The sequence below is a fragment of the Arvicola amphibius genome, chromosome 4, assembly GCF_903992535.2.
Source record: "Arvicola amphibius chromosome 4, mArvAmp1.2, whole genome shotgun sequence".
In the NCBI taxonomy this organism is placed as follows: Eukaryota; Metazoa; Chordata; class Mammalia; order Rodentia; family Cricetidae; genus Arvicola; species Arvicola amphibius.
The window spans coordinates 153965587-153989326 of record NC_052050.1 but is presented as its reverse complement, the minus strand read 5'-3'; the positions used below and the strand labels follow the sequence as shown (position 1 = coordinate 153989326).

The following is a 23740-nucleotide window of genomic DNA, read 5'->3' as shown; positions in this document are numbered from 1 at the left end:
GCTCAGGGTTTACCTTTCCAGCTTCATTCAGTGGCCTCTCAGCCCCTTTGCAAGGACTTTAACCCTCCCCCTTTTATATTTTGCATGCCTGCAAAAATCAACCTGAGGACAGTGTCAGGTTCTGCTGCCAGTTTGAGATAGATGGCCCTTTCACTTTGGCTGTAGTGACCTTCTGTGTCTTGTCAGCTAAATTTGGGGAAATGCTTCCCTAAGTGGTTGTTTTTATTTGATGTCATTCTCAGTTCAAGCTCTTTCTTTGAAATAAATTTATTTTCTTAAAGAAAAAAAAAACACTATTGTTTGGACGAGTATGTATGTGTTTCTGCATGTATGCACAAATGCCATATTGTATATAGATACCAAGATATAGATAACTTTGTGGAATTATTCTCTCCTTGCCTCTTTATGTGGGCTCTGGGGATTGAACTCAGGTTGCCAGACTTGCTTTTACTTGCTGAACCATCTTGCCATCTGTAGTTGGCATTTTTACCAGTTGGACCTTTATTGTCTTAGTGCAAAGTGTGAGCTGTCCCCTCGATTATAGATGTTTTGTTTGCATCTTCCTGACCTGCAGCTTTAAACTTGTTCGTGTTCCTTTATCTTCATGCTCCTTTCACCATGTGACTGAGCAGGTAGCAGCGGCCATGCCGCAGCCTGGATGCCATGCCTTCTTGAAATCTCTTTCACCAGACTGCTTCTTAGCCTATTACTTTTAAATTTGCCCTCATTCCGATTTTAAGGGCATGGTCAGATTGTTTGCCAGAATGTAACACAAGTGGCCTCTACCCCAGTTCCCAATAGGATCCTTGTTCCCCCGTGACACTTTGTGAGCCTGGCCTTCAGTGTCCACATTTCCATTTTGAATGCCCACCAGAATGGCCTGGTAAGTTTGCTTATAACATTCCAGGCGTTCTTTACACCATGAACTGCAAGTCATAGATCAGGCTTATCCTACCGTAGTCCATTCCTCAGTACCAGTTTTCCGTATTAGTTTCTTTTCTCATTATTGTGATAAAAGCAACCTAAGCACAGGTTTCTTTGGCCTACAGTCTGAAGAGACCGTTGTGGCAGTGAAGGTGTGTTGGAGGGTGCTAAGTCCATGGTCAGAAAGCAGAAAGATGATGCAGGTGCTGGCTGCTTGCCTTCTGTCCCTTTTATTTAGTATGAGGCCCCAATCCGTAGAATGGTGCCACTCACATTCAGGCTGGGTCCTCAAGTGAAACCTCCCTGAAAACATGCCTGCAGGAGCACTCCTACAGCATTCTACAGCATTCCACATGTAGCCACACTGACAGTGAAGATGAGCCACCTCAGTCAGCCTGCAGGACAGCTCATCATTCTAGCCTTGTTTTCATACAACTGTCATACCTACCAGTTCTGTCTTTTTAGTGGTTGTTTGACATGTAGAATTGGAGAGTTGCTACTGAAGAAGCGAGTTAATATGGGAAATGAACCACAGTGTAGTTCAGTCCAGTGGTCGCTGCAACAGCCTTTATCCACTGACTGCTGTTTGGAGAGCAAGTCCACTTGCTTCAGTTTCCTGCATGTACTGTCCCTAGAATATCCAGTTCTGATTTTGTGATAGAGAACAAAGACACTTGGGCATGGCACTCCCCTAGATTTCAAGTGTTCCAGGCTGTTCATGGCAGAGAGAGATGGTGTGTTGGGGTGGATAGGGCCAGGTTTTAGCTGCTCAAGCCCACAGTACAGAGGTCATTCAGGAGGGCCTGTTGACATTAGCATTCTGGGAAGGGGGAGGCTGGAGTCTGGAGGTGGAAGAGCACCTGACCCTCTTGCCTTGAACATGTACATTCCTGGGGGTTCTGTGGCTTCCAGGATCAGTCTTAAATGGTTACAAATCCGTTATGACCCTGAGGATAAATCACTGAAGGGTGATTGTGATGTGCGTGCACCACTGTACACGTGTAGTGTCTCCAAGTTGTCAAGTTCTAGAAAGACCATGCCAGGTGACCACTGTGGGTGGCACCAGGCTGTTGGAAAGCACTCATTTTAACTTCGCCTCTCCAGCATAGACTTCAGCGGCAGTATACTTCACAGGCTGTAAAACTTGCTCAGCCTGATAGAATATAAATAATAAATTGTATCTTGCCAAAAAATTTTAGGAATGAGCCAGGCATAATGGCATATGTCTTTAATTCTGGCACCTGGAAAACAGCCAGGCAGATCTCTGTGAGTTCAAGGCCAGCCTGTTCTCCAATCGAGTCTAGGTCAGCTAGGGGTATATAGAGGGACTCTTGACTTAAATATAAAAAGGATATAGAAATTAATATTTTCCTCATTCTTTTTCTTGATCTCCCATTTTTTATCTGTTTATAAACTTAAGAAGAACAGTTTGGATTTAAAACATTTTTTAAAAATGACGTGTACATGTAGGGGGGTGTGTGTGTACTTGTGCATTCATGCATGTGTGTATGTGCAAATGCATATACCATGTCAGAGATCAGAGGGCAGCTTCCAGGAAGTAGTTCTTTGTCCAACCACTTGGGTCCTAGGTATTGAGCTCAGGCCACTAGCTTGGTGACAGGCACCTTTACCCTCTGAGCCGTCTCACTGGCCCCAGTACTTTGAATTTTAGTACAAATATCGATGATTTGTAGGGAGTGGGGTTTTTGTTTTGTTTCCTTTTTTTATAGTACTGGAGGTTAAATCTAGTGCTTTGCTTATGTTGCATTCTGTCGCTAAGCTACATTGCTTGCCTGCTTTTTCATTTTATTTGAGGCGTAGTCTAAATAAGTTGTCCTTCTGGCCCTTGAATTCATTCTGTAGTCTATCTGGCTTTGAACTCACTACCCTTCTGTTTTAGCCTTCTGAGTACTGTAGTTATAAGCATTTCTCATGGTGCTGGCTATAGTTCCTTGGCGTGACCATCAAGATTTTCTGAGGCTGGAGCCTGGAACTTTGTGGTTAAGACTACTTGCTGCTCTTGCAGAGGACCTGGGTTTGATTCTTAGTACACATATGGTAACTCCATCTGCAACTCCTGTTCCAGGGGTCTGACCCCATCTTCTGACCTCCAAAGGCACCAGGCCTGCATGTGGTACACATACACAGGCAGGCAAAAAACTCATACAAATAAATTAATCCTTCTCTTTCTTTTTTGAGACAGGGTCTGTCTGTGTAGTTCTGGCTGTCCTGGAACTTGCTTTGTAGACCAGGCTGGCCTTGAACTCGGATCCTCCTGCCTTTGCCTCACAGGTGCTAGGTTTAAAGGTGTGGTACACAATACCCAGCAGAAAAATAAATCTTAAGTAAAACCAAAATGGTTCTCTAAGGTTCTCTAGCTTCACGCTAGTGGTTGCATATGATGTAGGGTAGTGACCTGCCAAACCATTTTAGCTGCTGCATCACTCCTGCATCCTTGGAGGTCTTATTTGTAGACTCTGCTTTGCCTTTTGGTGTTGGGTGTTGAAACCAGGGTCTCATGCATGCTGGGAATATGCTGTAACTCTGGGTAGCTCTAGGGCCCTGGGATTTGGATTAAGATATCTTATTGTGCATAGAATAGGAGTCACATCCAGTTTTGAGTTGCCTCATGGATACTGGGAAATGAACCTGAGTTCTCAGCAAGAGTGACAAGTCTAAGTCCAGCCTCAGCCTCAACTTCTATGTAGGTGCTGTAAATCAGGTCCTCATGTTATTCTTTAGCCTCTGCGTATGTCTTTGTGGCTGAGTTTGGGGTCAGCTTCAAAGTCACACCTATCTCTGGTCTGGTATGCTTTGGGACCAGTCAGTTATTGACAAGGATTATTGGTTTAGAAGCTCTCTCAGCAATCCCTCTATTCTTTCTTCGGTCACTTGATTGAAATAGCATGACCTAGAAGACAGACATTTGCCCCAACATGGCAGAGATGGTCTGAGTGCTGTGCTTATGGGTTGGCTGGCCCTGCACTTGTGGTCTCGGTGTGTTCCTCCATGCACAGGGCCTGCAGGTGGAGGACTGAACTCTTGAGTGCTGCGTTTCTAGGGTGTTACTCTCAGTGCAGTGCAGCCTGGTTTAGAAAAGTGGCAGGGAGCAAGGCAGCTGTTGTAGTTGAGCAAGAAAATGAAGTTCTATGCTGTGGGGCAGCCACCTCCTGCTCAGTGGAACCCCACCTTCCCTAACTATTCCTGTGGTAATTACTTTCTGTGTCCCAGCCATCCACCATAGTACTTCATTCTCCCTTTCCAAAGCTGCCCTGTGACATCAGGAAGTGGGACATAACAAACCTGGACAGTTAGCTACCTGGCAGCGCTCCCAGGTAGTTGTGCATTTGGGTCTGTTGTGTAATGAAGAATCATTTGGTATCTTCTGGAAGAATTGGGATTTGAGGCTGCAGCAGATTCTGTGGCCTGCCTGCCTCTAGGAAGACCAAATCTACAGTCACAGCACCCATAATGTACATAATCTTGTTAGGAAGGGCTGAGGCTGGGAGGGAGCCCTGAACCCAGCTATACATGGGCGGCAGAACTGAAGGTGATTCTGGACATTGGGCTTATTGGGTTTGGTGGCCTGTGGGAGGAAGATGTGAACTCTGCTGTTCTGGAGGTAAGCACACACAGTGCTAGAGGGGCTATGTCCTGTCAGGCAAGGCAACCATGGTCTGCTGGTCTGGCTTCGGGTCTGAGCATGGGAGGAGAACTTGGCAGAGGCATGCTTGTGAGGGATGGTGCATGGCTGTTTCCACCACCCCCTACTCTTTTTCTTTTGGTAGAACTAGGAATTGAATCTAGGACCTTACCCATGCTAGTCAAGAGCTCTTACCACTGAATTTAGCTCCAACCCTCTGTGTTCAAGGGCTCTCCTATATAACTCCTGTCTCTGATCCTGCCATCCTCTGCATCTTAACCTTCAGAATGCATGTGGGTCTCCTGCTCTGGCAACTCTTGATATGCCAGCCCATTCTCTCCGTTCTCCAGACTCTGGAAAGTTTGAATCGTCATAAATACTTCTTGAGTTTATCTCCCAGCCATCTGTTAATCTTCATTTAAAGCTTTTAGATTCTTCCCTGAGGACATGGATTCTTGCTTCCCATGTGAGGTGGGAGATTCCCTGGACATTTCCTCAGAGCCCTCTTTGTATGTACCATGATTTGATCTGTCCAGTTCTTCCTACTCACAGGATATGTTTACTTGGTCTCTCTAAACCTATCCCCTACCCTCTCTGGATATTTCTGCCTGCTCTATAGGAGGTGAACCTCTGTTTCCAGGGATCATCAGTGGACAGCTTAGCTTCTTCCTTGTATCCACACCTCACCAGATGTTGGTCTGCTGGGATTCCTGCCCTTTCTTAGGAAAAGAAATAGCTTAATTGTTTCATCCAGTTATGCAGGGTTCAAGTGCTCAAAGGAATTGGAAAGGCCGGTGATGGGGCATCCAGAGTCATTGCTGAGGTTGCTATGGTATCAATGCCAGCTGTGTGCTTTTTTTTTTAATGCTTTTTACAAAGATTTTAAAATGTTATTTGTATGAGTGTTTTGCTTGCATATATGTATGTGCATGCCTAGTTCCTGTGTAGACCAGAAGAGGTCATTGGTTGCCTTGTAACTAGAGTTACAGATAGTTGTGGTTCACCTTGTGGGTGCTAGGAACCAAATATAGGTCCCCTGCAAGAACAGCAAGTGCTCTCTCCAGCCTTTCCACAGGCACGTATATGGCAACCCCCAGAGGTGTGTCCAGATATGCCTGTGTGGTGCATGCACACTTTGTTCCTGACTGTTTATTTAGCATTTTGCCCTAGGCTTTTTCATAACAGCACATATAAACATGTGGTTGATACTCTTCTATGTATTTTTTTTTTTTTTTTTTTTTTTGAGATAGGTTCTTGTTATGTAGGTCTTGAGCTCAGGATTCACATGTCTCAGCCTCCCCGATTCCCTGATTCCGAGGTTACCAGTGTACTATCACTACTGGCCCTAATAACATGCGCACATGCTTGTGCCTGAGTACATGTGTGCGTGCGTGTACCTATGTGTGTTTGTGTCCTTATGAGCATTTGTGCACATGGGTATAGAGGTCAGCCTTGGGTGTTTGTCAGATGGCGTCCACCTTGTCTTCTGAGGTGGGGACTCACTGGCCTTGAGTTTGCGGGTTAGCATAACTAACTCAGTGCTGAGATTTTGTACCTGTCTTTTTTGTGGTTTCTGGGGCTTGAACTCGGTTCCTCATACTTGTGTGCAAGCACTACTGAATGAGCTGTCTTTATAGCCTTTTCTAAGCTTTTTAAAAATGCTTATAGACACACAGAAGTTGAGAGATTGTGCTGGTGGCCGGTATCTCTGTTGTCCTGTTTTGGAATAGCCATCAAGTAAGCTGTATGTTTTGGGATAACTCTTTAAAACACCCAAGGCACGCATGGTTCAGGTATGGCCAGGCATGACTTGGTGGAGACTACCTGGGTTCCATTTTCCCACCCCTTCCCCTACAAAGCCCCAAACAGAACCTGGCTAATAGAAGCCAAGGCAGTCAGCAGCCATCCATTATTATCATGAGTCAGCTCGGGACTCCCCATGGTTTCCAGAATTTGACATTTTAATGGGCCTGTATCTAGATCATTTTCTCTAGATGCCTGTTCTTTGGAGATATTCTTGTTACTCCACCATCACTGGTCTGTTTGTTACTCCTGTACAACCTTCTCCCAAAGGCGGTAGAGTCGGGAAGGTATTGAATGAGGTAATGAGGCATGGGCACATCTTTCTGAATGGGTCCCTTAGTGAGGCCCGACCACAAGGCAGCATCTGCACACCTGACCCAGCTCCTGATCCCAGAATGTGAATAAGTACTTGCTATTAAGATGGCCATGGTCATCTGCCAAGGAGGTGACATGAACATTTGTCTGCTGTAGGGTGCCTTGATTTAAGCAAATCTTTGATGGATGTTCTTATAGAATGGGGCTTGGCTTCCTGTGGATTCTTGGAATTATTTCCAGGTTAAGGATCAAAGGTGGGGAGGGGGACGGCCAGAGGCAGCGCTATTTCATTATTGAGGAGTCTGCAGAGTTTCTTCAGTGATGGCGAGGAGGACAGCTTGTCTGCATTTTCCTGTCAGCTATCTATCTGCCTTTTTCTCTGTGAACTGGGTTTGACTGTTTGAGTCGAGCTGCTCTTTGTTTTTAAGCTTCTGACCTTCAGGACTGCTTTGGTTTGCTGGAAAGTCCTTGCCTGCAGGCTGATTGCTCTTTAGAAATTGCGCTAGTAATGGCTTTTCCCTTTTGTTCTTTCTGATTATGTTGTTTGTAAAGGTATTTTTTTTCTAGTATTCTGTAACTTAAAAATACCTTAAGTGAGTAAAATGTGCTGTAAAAGGCAGCTATGAATCTTTTTTTCCAAGACAGGTTTTCTCTGTGCAACCTGGCTGTCCTGGAACTCGACCGGAGACCAGGCTGGCCTTGAACTCAGATCCACTTGCCTCTGCCTCCCGAGTGCCAGGATTAAAGGTGTGCGCCACTGCCGCCACCTGGCAGCAGCTCTGAATGTTAAAAGGCTTTCATTTGGTCAGGTCAGAACGTATGCGTGCATGTGTATATATCTGCCACACCTGTGTAGAGGCCAGTGGTTGGCATTGGATATTCTCTTCAATCACTCTGTACCTTATTTTTATTTATTTTTTTCAGACAGTAGCTCACTATCTAGCCTTGGAATTTACTATGTAGTCTAGGCTAGCCCTAAACTCAGGGAGAGCACCTATCTCTGCCTCATTAGCTCTGTGGTTAAAGCCATGTGCTCCCATGCCTGGCTTACCGCCTTATTTCTTGAGATAGTCTTTCACTTAACCTGGAGTTTACTGCCTGGCTATAGACTTGGCTGGCCATCAAGCTTGTAGGGTCCCTGTCTCTGTCTCTGTCTCTCATGGCTAGGATTTTATGTGTGTATTTACTCCCATGCCTGGCTTTTTAGGTGGGTTCTGGGAATTAAGACTCAAGTCATCAGGCTTGCATGGCAAACATTTTACCCACTGAGCCATCTCCCAGACCTATGAAAGCTATCTGACCACCTGATCATGTCATCATTTAGTTCTTTCTCTTTTGTCCTGTGACTGTAATAGAAATGACCCCCCCCATGCTAAGTGTGGGCCTCACACACAGTAGATAAACACTCTGCTGTTGAGCGATCCCGTCGTCCTCTGTACAGCTTTCAGTGTCACACACAGGCTGCTGTATATTGATTGGTGTTGTGTGGCCATGACAAGTTGGCCACTCATGAGCCCTTGCACCTGCCCCTCCTTCCATATTTGTAAGGATAATGCATGTTGTCTAGCTTCTTGGCAGGCATCTCCACATTGTTGGGTGTATGTTGATAACACTGGTTTCAGTTTATGTTTCCTGGTGTCTGAGATGTGACCGCATGCATCTTTTGCTGGAGCCCTTCAGGTTGGCCTCTAATATGCCTACTTAACATGTCTTTTCAGATGAGGGAGTCGGAGTGGTTATTGTCTGGCATGGTCCTGGATCAGAGCTCTCTTTCTCCATTCTCTTTTGAGATCATCTCTTCCTTGTTACCAAGGCCAGCCTCAAACTCCTGGCCTCAGGTCATCCTTCCACTTGTAGAATAGCAAGGATTTTAGGTGTATTCCACTGTGCCTGGCTTCTGTGTTTTTTAATGGTTCTTTTTGTGGTGCTGGGATTGAACTTGGGGCTTTTTTACGAGTTGGGCAAGCTTTAGCATGCCTCTTTGTAGCCTTGAATGTCCTGGAACTCACTCTGTAGACCAGACTGGCCTCAAACTCATAGACATCAGCCTGCCTCTGCCTCCTGAGTGCTGATATTAAAGGTGTGCTCTTTTATACATGCCTCTTTTCATGAGAAATTTTTATTTCATCAGTTTTCTAACATTTTCAAATATTGTTTTCCCCCCACACCAGATTTTGTTAGGCAATTTTGTAGGGGCTGTGTCTTCCCAGCAGGTGGTCACAGGCCTGGTAGCAAAGCCTCGAAGTCCTGGGGTCTTGGCTTTTTCATGAAGCTTTCAAGTGTCTGCAAGGTCTAGTCTGGGGAGTCCTCACTCAGGACAGTTTTGGTTTGGAGGCCTTGGGTCTTCCAGGTTGGCTTCCTCCCTGTTGATCCCAGCTTGCGGATTTGATGATCTTAACAGCTGCATTGTCCCCGTTCTGCTATTACAGATCGGCCCTGCTCAGCCCTGTATCCACTTGGTATTCTCCACTTGGGGTATGTTTGTGATGTTTGTTAGATGAACGTGGAATCTGCTCCAGATATGGTAGCCTTTGGTTTCATAATGGCTGTGGTTGCCTCTCTGGCACACTCTGATGAAGACCTAGGTGGCTCATAAGACTGTTTCCGTGGTTACCGAGAGTCTGCATCACACAGCACCTCTTGGCTCAGTTGGCTTGTGCTGAAGAGGGAGTGTGGCTGGTATGGGGTGGCCTCGTTCTTGCAGGGGTTCTGTCCCTCAGACTGGAGGGAGGGCACCCTTAGTTTCTTCTAAGACATTGAATCAGGCAACTTCTCAGAGTAAAGAACAGCACAGAGCTCAGGGCTCCCCCAGGCCAGGTCTGTTGGTCAGAAGCCAGTTGGTAGGACAGCACATGCTGCAGGCACAGATGGCTTCCAGAAGTGACAGTGGGTCCCCAGGAGGCTAACTTCCCAGGTAGGGGCTGTGCCAGGCTCTTAGGTGCCTTGGAGCTGCATAGGTCCAGCCAGCTTGGCCTGTTGTGCAGCACGCGGGAGTCAGGAGAATACTGGAGTATGGTTTCAGGGAACATTCTCCAGGTTAGTAGTGCATAGACGGGGATTATAGGACATTACCTGAGAGGAATGATGACCAGCAGTGGCGTGTTTCCAGTTGCTGGAGTCTAGGCACAGCTTTATATACAGTTGGAGAAGCTGACTGACCACAGTAGTCATGTTGGCACTCAGGAGAATGCTGAGAGGTGGTGACTGGTTTGACACCATGAGTGGAGATTAGCATGTAGCCAGCAGGCCCAACCTTGCTAGGGCTCAGCTCTCCAGCAAGCTCTGAAGTTTACATGTATTTTGTGTCTGGTGAGGTCAATGGCCCACCTTCGGCAGGGTGTGTAATGACTTCAGCCCTTCCTCACCTGTGGGGTCTACAGAGGCATCACTCGAGAGGTGTGCCCACAGATCAGGTCATGCACACGTACAGGCTTCTCAGAGCTGTGGGGTACCCAGCCTGGTGCCTGTGTGGAAGGGACTAGTGTCTTGTCTGTCCTGACATGTGAAGGAAAGTAACTGCAGCTGCCAGACAAGTGAGTAGATTTCCCAGGAGAATCTAGTTTGCTGCTGCAGGTTCCCTGACAGGCTGCCTAGGGGCCTCCTTCCCAGGTGTCCTCAGAGCTGACCTCTTGACCCCTTAGGCTACCCACACACTTTGAGCTGCTGAGGAGAATGTATTTCTGACACGATGTGGTTTTTAACATCTGCATGTTACTTTATTCATTTATCATCTGTATCCTCAAAGATGGCAGAGGTCTCTGCCTGCCTTCATGTGTTTCCTAAAGAGATTGTTATGTTTTCATGGTTGTCTTAGAAGGGCTGGTGAAACAGGAAACTGCTGAGATAATACTTTTCCTAGTGGTTTTGATGAGGGCATGTATTCATGACCTCATGTCTCTATGTACTTAGGATGAAAATAGAACACAGGAGAAGTGGGAGGCTTGAACAGGAGAGCCTCAGCAAAGGGTTCCTGCAGGTTCTCCCTGCCTGGCCTTCATGGTAGGATACTTGTCTTGTGCATCCCCACCTCATAGTGAACAGTGTTTTGGCCAGAGGTCAGTGCTCGGACTGCCAGGCAGTGCCCACACCCATCAGACAGGTGTCGCAGAGAAGAGAGATGGGCAATAGAAAAATAGATAAGCTGTAAACTGGGAAGGACTTAGGGGAGAGTAATGGAAGGCAGGGCCCTGGATTATGTCTGGGGAGAGAACCACCTCAAATGAGCTCTGGTGTGCAGCTGGGAGGGAGCAGGAGCGCCTCTGTACCTTGTCCAGCTTCATTCGTCCTACTTAAAAGTCTGCTTTTGGTGCATCTGTTAGCATAGCTGCAGGGCTATGATTGCAGTCACTGGTGCTCTTATAAAAGGATGGTGGTGTGACCACTCTGGACTGTCGTTGAGACTGCTGCTGCCATGTTCGTGAAAGTTGGCCATTGGCAAGTACCAGCAAGAGTTGCTAAATGAACAGAATGGCCTGTAGGATTCTGCTGTTTGCTGTTGGTGAGTTGTTCTCTGGGCGGGGTTGGGAGGTGGGGGATGGTCGTTATTGTGGCCATTGTCATCAGCTGCTGTTTCTTACAGTACAATCCTGCCTAGGGCAGAATAGAAGAGACCAGCCAGTGTCAGCAGATATTTTTCTTTTCTTTTTTTTTGAGAATAGTTAATGTCTCCCTGGGAGTTGGCTGGGCTCTCCAGCATAAAGGTGTTGCAGGAGAGCAAAGTCCAGTGCACTTACTTCTGTGTTTAATGTAATGGAAAGTGGGCAGAGGGGTGGGGGTGTCGCTGGGGACCGTGTGAGTCATGTGGCTACTTGGGTCAGTTACCACCCTTAGATATGCTGCTGTCTTGATTGCCACTGGCTACCTGGGACTTTATAGCCTTGGATGACCCTGGTGACCCTGGAGATACTGTGATCAGGTCAGTAGGGTGGTTGGTGCTCATGGGCACATTGCTCTTCTTTGCCACATTCAACCCCAGTAGCCTTTGGCTTCTCTGCTCAGTGCTCTGCTGTGGTCCTAATTTGGGAGGAGGGAGGGGATCTGTAGCAGGCCTTTTTTATGCTGCCCTTCCCCAGAGCCAGGAAGGACAAACAGAGAGGGGTGTGGCTCACAGAGCAGCCCCTCCTGCTGTGGTGGCTGTGTGTGGAGAGTGTGAGTCCACAGGATGGGTTGAATCCGCATCAGCCCTTCTCTAGTCCAGGGAAGGCAAAGGATGTTTTGTGCTTTCTGTGTGTTCTTGTTGTCCTTACCATTGATCAGCCCATCTGGTACCACCTTTGTAATCCCCTCCAGACAGGGTAGATGTGTGTGTGAGCATAGCTGTGCATTCCTGGTATAGAGAACTGGAGTTGTAGGGTACGGCATTTTCCCTCTATAACGCTGGGCTTGCTCAGATCCTTTCAGAATATGCTCAGTGGCCACTTGGCTACTGTTAGTCACCTGGTGCTGTGCTACAAGCATCCTCAGAGCTGTGTGGCTTAAGGTGACCATATGTTTATGGTCCTACTGCGTCTGTGGGTCAGGCTTGTGCAGTGAGTGGCATAACTAGGAACTTCTGTCTAGGTTGAACTGTACAGATCTGAAGCCGTCTGGAGGCTCTCCTACCTCTGTGACAGAATCTCCCCTGCCCACCACAGGCGCCAGCTTTTCAGTTCCCAGGGCAGAGAGCATGCTGGTTGTACTAGCATTTCAGCTGCCTGTGCGACAGAGCAGTTCAGTCAGGCTGGGCGGACGGGAGGCAGCTGTCTCCTTCTGAGTTGCTGTAATGAAGATATAATGAAATCTACTTCTTACAGTTTGCGTGGCTGCAGTCCAAGATCAAAGGCAGATTTTGCTCAGCAATGGCTTATTCCCCCCGCCCATTTCCCTCTTAAGTAGATTGAAGGTAGATTTATTAAGGACAATGAAGAAAAGGAGGCTCCAGGGGAGTAAAAGTCTTCTGGTTTCTTCTTGCTGTGTGCCTACATGGTAAAAGAGCAGGCAGCTCTGTGGGTTCCTCTTGTGGGCGCCCTGATCTTCACAAGGGCTCTATCCCCTGTCCTCACGGTTTCCTGAATGTCCTACCTCTATGTGAAGGCTGCATTCAGCATGTGAATGTGGGCAACAGACATTAGATTGTAGCAGACCCTTCTGAGGGGTGGGGGGTGGGGTGTCTTCCTGCATACTGTGGTCTGAGATCCTGACGGAGGGTAGCATGCTTTCTGGCACAGTCAGGTCTCTGTAAGAAGGCTGCTGACCTCCAGTGTCAGCTAGACAGAGACTGTTGCTGGTTTCAGTGCTCTGTGAAGAGAACCCCTAGTGGTTTTGTTTTCTAGTGTTCTCTATGGAAAGGGGAGCGTATGTTCTCTTTGTGATGTTGACACCCACATGTTGTGAAAGAGTTGCCTCTGTCCATGATGCACTGGGGCAAGTTGTGGTGGGCCTCAGCTGGCCCAGGAGTCTTCCGCTGATCTCAGACCCTACTTGAACAGGGGCTGAGGAGAAAGCTGTGTGTTTACTGCTGGCTCTGGAAGATCGATCTGTCAGGAGCATTGTCGTGAAATTGTGCCTGAAAGCCAGTGGTTCTCAGCTGAGGGCAATTTTGCAATCTAGAGATAATTTTCTTTGTCATACTGGGACGTATGACTGGTATGTAGTGGGAACGAAATTGGGGATGTTGCTGAACACACTGTCATGAAGGATGAACCCCCTTCTGGGAGCTGTCCAGGGACCATGTGGGTCACAGGTGTGCATCCAGAGTCCAGCAAGACACCAGGGTGGGTGGTCGGAATCAGCAGGCCGAGTCTTGGGTTTCCATCCAGGTTTGATGGAAGGTTTCCAAGCAAAGAGACAAAAGCACCAGGGCATCAGCAAGGGGTTTACTTGGGATTTGGGGAATACAGTCACTCTATTTTGCGGACATGGCTGGAGCAGTGTGTGGCACACTAAGTTTGGCAGTCCTCTGTGGCTTCATGTCTCTTTCTTTCCCATGTCTTGGTCCATTGCTTCCTGATTACTTTTGAGCTTGATGACCCCAAACTGAGACTTGTAGAGAAAGTCTGCCCGTTGACTACATATCTGACCCTCGAGGGTTCTGCTGGACATTCCTGGCCAGTGAGCTCTCTGGAGTCTGCTGCAGGAGGCAAGGGCTGAATTGAAGGTAGGGATCCTGCTGGGGCCAGATGGAGGCTGAACAGGCCACCCGAGTCTCTAGGGTGTCTGCCTGCAGTGATGCAGCATCTGGAGTTGGGATGGTGGGTTCCCCTCAAGGCGGAGTGTGACCCTAGAGGCAGGAGGAACTTCCTAGAGCCTGCCCATGCCGACTGCGTTTTCCTCGGGGAGGTGATCTCTACTGTGGTGGATGTCAAACTGGTTTCTGTGAGTGGTAGCATAACAGAACTTAGAAACACAAGCATAGCACAGTGCTATATGGGTTGTGTTCCTGTGTGGTAGACGTTGAGTTCCATTGAGGCAGATACTTTAAAGGGCAAGGAAAGAGGTGATTCTGTCTGTGTCACTGTAATCCATAGTCTTTTCTGCCAGAAACAGCAAATGCTGCTATCCCAGTGTGCTCTGCCTTACGCTGTTTTGGTGGTCAGTGGGTAGTTGGGAAGGACACTTGCCAAGAAGTAGCATGCAGACTTTGAAGAGTGGCTCTCCTGTAGAACTCCACAAGGCTTGTCTGGGGAATTGGCCAATATAGTCAGTCGGTGCCGGAGAATAGCAAAAGGGGTAATGCCGTGTGCCTGCTTGTCCAGCATGAGGAAGAGTCTGTCCTACTTGATCAGACCCAGCCGGTGGTGACACATTGGGGAAGAGACAGGAGCAATGGTGTGTTGCGGCTATACCAGGAACCTTACCCCCTCCTAAGCCCATGGAGCTGAGGGAGCCTGGGAAAGGAACATTGCTCTGAGCTATAATTGCTAAAACTGGGACTCAGGATCACTAGACCTGTTCCAAATCTCCAGGCTGTACCTACCTGGCCTGATCTGGTATTCCGTATCCCTTACTCATTGGCCCTGGGGCTTGACCTTTGCTTCATTGGCCTCCTGGCCTGGCCCACCTGGTGTTGTTAGCATGGCCTGCCTCTGTTTAACCTGTCTAATGCTTCAGCTTTGGCTTTCAGTGTCTTATCCCACGATTTCCCTGAGGTTTCCTGCTGGGCTGTGCTGACAGTTGACCTTCCCCACTCAGATGTAACGTCTTGGTTTATACTTTGCCTTACTTCTGGCCTCCCCAACTTGACCCTCTGTGGCCTCAGCCACTTGGACTTTTCCCTGGTTTAATTCATTGACTTTAATTATCTTAGCCATTCCTCTGAGTATTTCTTTCCTGGCCCTTGTGGATTTATAAAGCTTTATTCTCCTGTATTATAGCCCTCAGGTCTCACCCATCCTTCTGTAACTTCTTCAGGCTCATCAGTGGGTTTTAACCTGCTAGCCTTCCCTTTGTCTATTGGCTTAGGGGAACCTTAGCTACCTGCTGTTTCTAATTTCTTGGCTTTATTCCACTGGCCTTCCCAACTTGGACCTCCCAATTTGGCCCTCCTACCTAAAGTAGTTTTTAAGTGTTTGCTTATTCATTTTGGTGGTGCTGGATTTAGAGCCTGTACCTTGAGCAAGCCTGGAAGCAGCTCCTCCACTCTTAACCTGACTCTCCAGCCGAGGCCTATTAGCTTTAGATCGCTAGCTGTTTGGCCCGGCCTGCATACCCACTGGGCTCATGTAGCCACCTGCTCTCACTCCTGTTAAGTTCTTTCATTGAGTCGTTGACTGTACCTCCGCTGTAGTCACCTGATCTCAGTGCCTTAGATTTACCTGGTGTTATCTTAACTCCTAGCTTTAAACTTGGGCTTTAAATACCTGGATTTTAGTTCTTTAACTTCACTAACCTGGCTTAAGCCTGTTGCTCTTACCTACCTGGCCTTATTTGAACCCTGCCTTATTCATTCTTAATATCCTGGTGCGCCTGTCTGTCCTCCTGTGTTACCACATGATTTTTTTCAGCCAGCTTTCTTTTCACCTTAGTTGGGTAGAAACTGGCCTGCGTGTGGCCCTGTCACTGTGGCCTGGCCTGCATGTGGCCCTGTCACTATCCCCAGGGGCTTATGGCAGCTCCCTTCTGTTATGTAGGAGATTGGGATCCTGCTGGGCTTCTCTTGGCCACTGTCCTCTCTCTCTTCTGTTACCACTTTTTCTTCTGTGGAAGAGTGTTTGGATGGACATTCAGTGGCCACGGACAGTTGACTTTGTTGTAAATGAGGCTTACCCCTAGTGGGGCCTCGCCGTGGTGGCCCTTCCATGCTCGACCTTGTGTTAGGTGAAGGCGGAGGCGGGAATGAAGTCTCCAGCGTCCCGGAGGAGGATGAGAGTGAGAGTCTGGTGCGACCCTCCTGCTGTCCCAGCTGACTGTAGATGCCGTTGTCTCGCGCATCACCTGGTGACCATTTCCTCTGCCATCAGAGTCTGGCTTTTTATGACTGGATTTGCAGGTCATACTCTTCCAGCTATGGTGGCCACTGGAAGCATTGTAGCACTGGGGCTCCCGCCGCTGCCACCATGCCATTCTGCATAGCAGTGACTGCTCTGCTTGTATGTTCAATTTAGGTCTGGTGTGTGTAAAGACTTTGGCTGTGTGGCTCTTGAGATGTTGTATTTACTGTTGTTGTTGTTACTCTCTGCAGGCCGGTCTAATTGAAGCCAACGGAGAACTAAAGGTCTTTATAGACCAGAATCTTAGTCCTGGGAAAGGTAAGGGAGCCTGTTCTGGAAATGTAAGTCTGCTGATGATTATGTGCTATGTCAATGCCTTGCTGACTGCAGGGCTCACTGTAGCGCTTTGAGATGTCAGGAAATGCAGGAAAGTGTGGAGAGGGGACTAGGCGTGTGTGCTCTGTGCCCAGACATGGGTGCCTCACCCCATGAGTCCCAGGGCTCCCATGTAGAGTGCATGTCTTCTCAGGCTTGTGCTTGTGTGTTAGTGATTCCTACAGGGTGCCTGGTATAGTAGGAGTTGTGTGTGCTAGATATAAGGCTGACCCTACCTTCTCAACACTCCACAGTGTGTTTTAGCTTTGGTGTCTGTAACAGCAAACAGCTGCCAGTATCCTGATCACCCCCCCTGGGTTGTGGGGTGTGTGTGTGTGTGTGTGTGTGTGTGTGTGTGTGTGTGTGTGTGGCGTTGCTGCTTTGTCCAGTCCCTGTGGCACCCCATCCCCTTAGCACCAAGCTGTTTCTGCAAAGCACTGTGGCCTTGTGCTATGGCACTGCTAAAGACCAAACTTGTGGAAAGGTCCTGTTGTTCCCCCAAAACATTTCCTTTGGGTCAGGCGCGAGGGCCCTGTGAACGTACAGCCTGTGTGGTAGATGAATCGTGGCATGTCAGGGTTCTGTCTTCTGTTAAGAGTTCCTTATTTCTGATTTTTCTTTTTTGCAAATGTAAAAGTAGCTATTTTCTTCTTAATAGTGAAATCCAGGAAAGGGACTCCTGCATGCAGAAGAGGCTCTAAGGTATTAAGAACTGTGATCTGGCCCTTATTTGGCCTTCTCTGTGTTTGTGCAGTCATGCTGTTTGTTTCTGGTGGTTTACATCCTTTATGTATTGGAGCCCAGGGATTATGTGTCTCCAGCCCCCAGGGGCCAGGTTCTGAGCCACTGTTGTGACTTTCCCAAACTTCAGTGTGGGCATAGAAGTGAGATTTGACCTTGGTCTTCAGCACCCCCCACCATCTTTGGTACTTGTGTGGTCTCCGCTCCTTATGTGGGACACACTGGACCATCAGTTATGAGGGTTGTACAGGGCCTGTGTGTCTACTGAGACTGGTTCCTTGTTGATTTAGTAGGGGCGAGCAGTCTCTGGTGCAGATGTGGGTGCTGTCTGTCTTTGTGGTTGGCAGCATTCTGTGTGTATAAGAAAGGAACTTCAGTATCACTAACAGGACAGTAGGGTTTGGGTGGGAGTTTCAGGCATAACATTTCCTATCCAAGTGATAGAGGCAAAATAACTGGAGGTGAGCGACCTCTTTTTCCTGGAATGATGCTCCCTCCTCTGGTGTTTGCTTTGAACTCTGCTGTGGTCTGCCAAGTCATGCTTTTCACACGTGTATGGTTAGATGCACACAGGTCTGACCTTGAGTTAAAGTTAGCCTGTAGGGAGTGCTAGGATGTAAGATATGTACGTGGCACATGTTTTAAGATGTTGTGCATATCATGGTCAGGCTGTTCACTTCTGTTTCCTTGTACTCCTGGCTTTTGTTGTCACCTGTGACAAACAAGTTCTGCACCTGCACGAGCTTCAGGGAAGGTTGGTGCTGCTCACTGACTGGCACCTGTGCGTTGGTACTCAGTTCTTAGGGGTCCTGTCACTTCACAAGCAGTGGCTTGAACTTGTGTGACAGATACTGTACATGGATGCTGTTTTGAAGTTCTGATGTCTGGAAAATGCACAACAGTGTCTCCCTTCTCTAGCCCTTCTTCACTCCCCAAAGGGTGAGCATTCTAGAGAATCTGCCCAGGTAGAACTGTCTGTCTGTGGGATATGCAAGCCTCGTTCCTGACAGGTGTCCTGGGTGGACATACCCAGAGGAGTGCCGTGAGCCTCAGGAGCCCAGGTATTTCTAGTACGTGTGATTTCTTGGCCCTGAGCTGTCCAGACACCACCCTTTAGCACATACAGAACCTTCTGTTCCTTTGCAGATGGAGCGGCAGTAGATTTCCACCCAGGTGAGGGCTGAGACAACTGTCTTCACGAGTGAGTTCCTTTGCCTTTGCTTTCCAGCCGAGGGACACTGGTGATGGAGTGTTGTGCTGCTGCCTCCAAACTGCTCATGGAGTTTTCTTAGTTGTTGATGTAAAAAGCCTATTGAATCATTTATTGTCACTATATCGGAACTAAATCTGTGTGTGCGTTTGAGTGTGTGCATGTGCGTTTGTGTGTGTGCGCGCGTGCATTTGTGCATTCGAGAGCTAGGGCCCATGCGATCATTAGGCAGGCGTTCTTCCACTGCACCATGCCTTGGTCTTGGAAACAGCCTGTGCGTGCAGAAAGCAGGACCCAGCCCTCACTTGTAGCCAGAATCATCACAGCATTTTACGCTGGAGGCATCTCTTGAGTCAGATCTTGAAAACAAGCAGGAATTGGCCAGGAGGTGACGAGAAGCTGGGGTGAATGGAGGCCAGACTTGTTCCACATCCTGCCACGTATTCTCTTATCTGGTCTATGGTTAGGTTGGTTCACAGTCTTCTCAAGGCCCTAAGGCCAGGTACATTCCAGTTTACCAGGGAAGCCAGGTACATTCCGATTGACCAGGGAAGCCCCTGCAGAGTTCTGTGAATGGTGACTTGACTGACAGTGGTGTGGCCTGTCTCAGAGAAGGGTCCCTCCCTGGTGAGATGGAATTCCTGCTTTGTTCTTGCTGCTGGTGAGCCTGGGTGACTGTAATCTGCTGGGTCCTCCTCCTAAACCCGTTCATTCATACTCTGGCCTCCTAGCCCTGTCAGAGTCATCTCACCGCAGCTCTTTTGTGATGCTGCAGGGGGGCCTGTTTCAGTTCCATCATGCCTGTCAATGTCCTTCAGAGGAGCAGTGGTGGAAATCTTCATGTGTGCACAGAGAGAGAGGTCTTGGTTGTGGGGCAGCAGGTCCAAAGGCTGCCTGATGGGTGTGGCCCTGGGGAGATCTTTATACAGGAAGCATCTGGCTTGCCTGTAACCCCTTCACTTGGGTAGCTGTGGCCCACCAGCATAGAGACTCTCTGACTTACAAGTGTGAGTCTCTACAGAGGCTTCTAGACTGGTGTGCCAGAAAGAAGTGGGTAATTGGGCCTCAGCGGACAGATGCATGGACCTGACTTTGACAGTCTTTGAGACTCAGAGCCCCCATTGCCCCAGAAACATACATCAAACCCATAACAGTTTGCATTTCCAAACTCAGTGTGGGCAGTAAATGTGCCGCAGCAGGCTTTCTGACACAGCTGTCCTGGCTGCCTGTGACATGTTGTCACCCTGTGGGCTCACTGCCCCTGGAGAGTGACTTTGGAGCTGTTGGGCCCTGGGGCCACCATCTGCTGCATCTTTGCATTTCCTTCCTGCCAGTGCCAGGTGGGTTCCAGCTGCTCACTTCCTTGCTAGCATGTGGTACTGTGTTTTCAGACTTCTCTGCTACCTGCGGCTGTCCTTGCCTCTGTTGACTCTGAATTGCCCACAGGGTTCTGCCCTGAAGACCTGTCAGAAGCTCCTTCCTGAACACTCACTCCACCCCAGGGTTGCTGCTATTGGACTTCCTTAGTTGTCTGATGCTTCTCTCAGTTTTTCCCAGAGGCACAGTTTTCTCTGCCTAGTAACTGATGGGTTATATGCTCCCCAGAGAGCCATCAACCTGTCCATGTGTGCTTAATTGAAAGTGTCCACATGTGCTAAGCTTTGAGACCCTTCCCAACCCTCGTGTGTGTGCTGGGAACATCTTTGGGATGACAGTCACTGTCTCTGCTGGGGTTTCAGTTACTGGACCCTTGGCTGTTGCCACAGTCTCTGAGAGTGGTGCAGTGCTGGTGATGGCCTTTTACCAGTCACCATTACCCAGGGCTCTGTCTCTCGTTTGCACACTAGTCTGATCCCCTTTCCAGAAGTCCTAAGATTTTCAAACCCAGGGTCATCATAGTACGAAGTGGCATCTCCAGCCCCTTGCCTGCTGTAGGCTACTGTAGTGTGAGCAGCCTGGCCTCCTGCCTCTCTAGGGTACTGTGTTAGGCTGCCTTTTCTCTGGGTACTCCAGATGTGGCCTATGCCCGTGCCTCTATGCTCTCTAGCTTATGGGGTTCACTTTGCTGCACAGTGTGTCTGCATTTCCTTTCTGCTTCAGGGTTGTATCTTTGACCTCAGAATGAGACTTGAAGGTGAGAAGAAATTTTAATGAGTGTATGTGCTAGAGCCTCGTGTGGTCTACGTGTTCTTGGGCATGTGTTATCTACAATGGTGAACTGCACCCCAACATAGGATCAGATATTTTTGCCTGGCCTTATGTGTGGCAGTTAGACAGAGATGTGTCCAGGTGGAGGGGCGCAGGATTTAATAAGCCCCTTTTATAGCTCACCCCCTGACATCAGGAGAGGCCTCACGTTTTGTGCTCTTGTCCCTTTGTTTTTAACTTCACTTTCCATTTTTAGTACCACAGTGACACATCTGAAGATGAAAGCCTTGTGTAAGGAAAGGGATGGTGACCTTGGTGACGTGGTGCTCCAGAAGTCAGACCAGACCCTGTGGGGTCTCCTGGAGGGGTAGTGCCCCCTATTCTCTGTGCCTAAGTGATGCAGTATAGTGTGATTAATGATGGAGGGTCCTGTGGTCACATCACCTAAACTAAAGCAGGCATTGGCTCAGTGCCTACTTTCCTCAGCTTGAGAGGTGGGGTAGATGAATAGGAGACTTGTCTGTGTGGGGATGGTGTTGTCTGGAGACTCCTTAAAGGAAGAAAACTGTTAAAGATGTTTCTGCACCCACCAGCAGCCCACTGTGTAGGCGGTCCCTTAGGATTCTGTGATTCTTACAAGGTCAGCAAATAGTGCTTCCATCACAGTGGGTGAAATAGCTTACTGTGGGTTTTGAAGGAAACATAGATGCATAGACGGTCAGGAGGTATGTGCCGTTCATAACCTTGGAGATGCCCTCACCCAGTGGGTAACTAGAAAATGTAAGGGTGGACTGGAGAGATGGCTCAGCAGTTGAGAACACTGCTCTCCCCCAAAGTACCTTGTTCTCTTCCTAGCACCCACACAACAGCTCCCATCCATCTATAAGTCCAGTTCCGGGGGCTTGGATGCCCTCTTCTGACCTTCTCAGGCACTACATGCATGTAGTGCACAGACATATATGCAAGCAAAATACCTAAACTTTAAGACAGAGTTGAAAAGAAACTGTAAAGGTCTTGTTCGAGGAGTGGGACACACTGCTACTGAGCATGCACACCAGTCCCTCGTCTATGATAGCAAGGCCAGCTTGCTCCCTGGGAAACTGAAAATGTCTGCTGCTGCAGGACTAGCCGTTCTTGTGGGTTCTTCTCAAGGGAGGTGAGGTCACTGCTGGGAAGACACTCACACAACACAGAAACAACTTGTGTCTCTCAGTGGCCAAGTAGATAAAGAAACTGGGGGAATTATTGTATGTCCTAAGAAAGTAAAGATTTGCCATTTGCCACAGTGGAGGTGAACAGGGAGCATGTTGCACTAAGGCAGTAACCCAGAAACAGAAAATTGCTGTGTGGTCTCACTTATATAGAATTAAAAAATTGAAATAAAACGTACAGAGAGAGCATAGCCAATTTCCTGGGGTTGGGTTAGAGGGAGAGGAAGTGAGGATGTTGGTGAAGGAGGGCAGTAGGGTCCCCTCTGTTCTGCAGTGTGAGGCCTCATTTCTTCTGTGGTGTATTAGCTGATCTTTTTTTTTCTTATTTTAATTTTTATTATGTGTATGGGTGTTTTGCCTGTATGTACATCTGTGCACCATGTGCCTGCCAGGTGCCCAGGGATGCCCAGAAGAGGACATCAGACCCTTTGAAACTAGAATTACAGATAGTTGTGAGCCACCATGTGGGTACTGGGAACTGAACCGGGTGCTTTGGAAGAGCAGCCAGTGGGCTTAACCCCTGAGCCCCCTGTCAAGCTCTGTGTTAGCTTGCAATTGGCAAGTCAACTATGAGACTTGGTGTGTTGACCCATATTACTGTTGTAATTTTCTACCATTTGAGTTTCTCATGACATCACATGTATTTCTTAACGTTCATGCGATTAAATACGCAAAATAAGCTGAGTGGTAGAACACTTAACCTGGTGTGTCCAAGGCCCTGGAATATATTCCCAGCATTGATTTTTTTTTTTTTAAAACTTCATGTGTATGTTTGTTTGCTTGCATGTATGTATGTATACCTGGTGCCTGGTGCTCCTAGAGGCCAGAAGAAACCTTGCATACCCTGGAGCTATAGACAGTTGTGAGCACACTGTGGGTACTGGCTACCAGCTCCAGTCCTCTTGAGCAGCAAGTGCTCTCATCCACTGAGCCACCTGTCTAACCCCTAGTTTTTGTTTCCCCAGACTTTTATTTTCAGTCATGTGTATGCATGTGTATGTGTGTGTGTGTGTGCACGTGAGTCTTTCTAATCATATGTATGCACGTGTATGTGTATGGGTATGTGCACAGTACCCAGAGAACTTCTGCACTGATTTTCCTTGTGACTGTATCATCTTGCGTCCTCACCAATGGTGCGATGCTAAAAGTTCTCCTTCCCTTTATCCTCCAGCATTTGTTACTCGATTTCTTGGCGATATCCATTCTGGTGGGTTAGATGGACTCTTGATGTGCTTTTGATTATCATTGTCTTTGGCTAAAGTTGCCGAACAGTTACTATTTATTATTGTTTTGGTGTTAACTGGCTGTTTGTATTTCATTTGAAAACTTAACTCATTTGCTCAGCTATTGATTGGTTTATTTGTTCCTTTGGTGTTTCTTATTTCTTTATATTTTGATGTTAGTCTCCTGTTAGATGAGTGGCTGGTGATTTTTCTCCTATTTTGTAAGCTCTCCTCACTGGTAGTCACTTCCCATTTTATTGAGTGAGTCCTCTGTAGAAAGTCCTTGCCTGTACCTTTCGCATCAAGAGTTCGTCCTGTCTTCATCTTGCAGTTTCAGAGTTTAGGGTCTCGTGATAAGGTGATACATTTTGAATGAATTTTTGTGCAGGATTATTTAGCTTCGTTCTTTTGCATATGGAAATCCAGTTTTCACAGCACCATTTGAAGAGGCTGCTTTTTTCCCAGTGCATGTCTGTCGTTTCTGTTGAAACCCAAGCGTCTGTAGCCCCTTGGGTTTGTGTCTGGATCTTCTGTTTTAACACATTGCTCTGTGGGTCGGTTTTGTCACTGTGGCTCTAGTTTAAGATCAGGTATTGCCACACCTCCGGCATTGTTCTTTATGCTGATGGTTACTTTGGCTGTTTGGGGTTTCTTATGCCTCCTAATTTTAGACTGCTTCTTCTAGCCCTGTAAAGAACGTTAGTATTTTGATGGGGACTGCCTTGAACCCATGCAGTTCT

General features: G+C 47.9%; 1 protein-coding gene across 7 annotated transcripts in view; it reads left to right on the top strand.

Annotated features, from left to right (window-relative positions):
• The window catches only part of Tfdp1 (transcription factor Dp-1), a 43698-nt gene that overhangs the window by 3766 nt on the left and 16192 nt on the right, over positions 1 to 23740 (top strand). For 6 of the 7 annotated variants that reach the window (XM_038325077.1, XM_038325078.1, XM_038325082.1 and 3 more), the window contains one exon: positions 16344 to 16410. The exons of the other annotated variant lie outside the window; for it this stretch is intronic. In XM_038325077.1, the coding sequence (XP_038181005.1) occupies positions 16344 to 16410 (67 nt within the window). Of the gene's footprint in view, positions 1 to 16343; positions 16411 to 23740 lie in introns of those variants that run through there. 7 annotated transcript variants of the gene reach the window in all.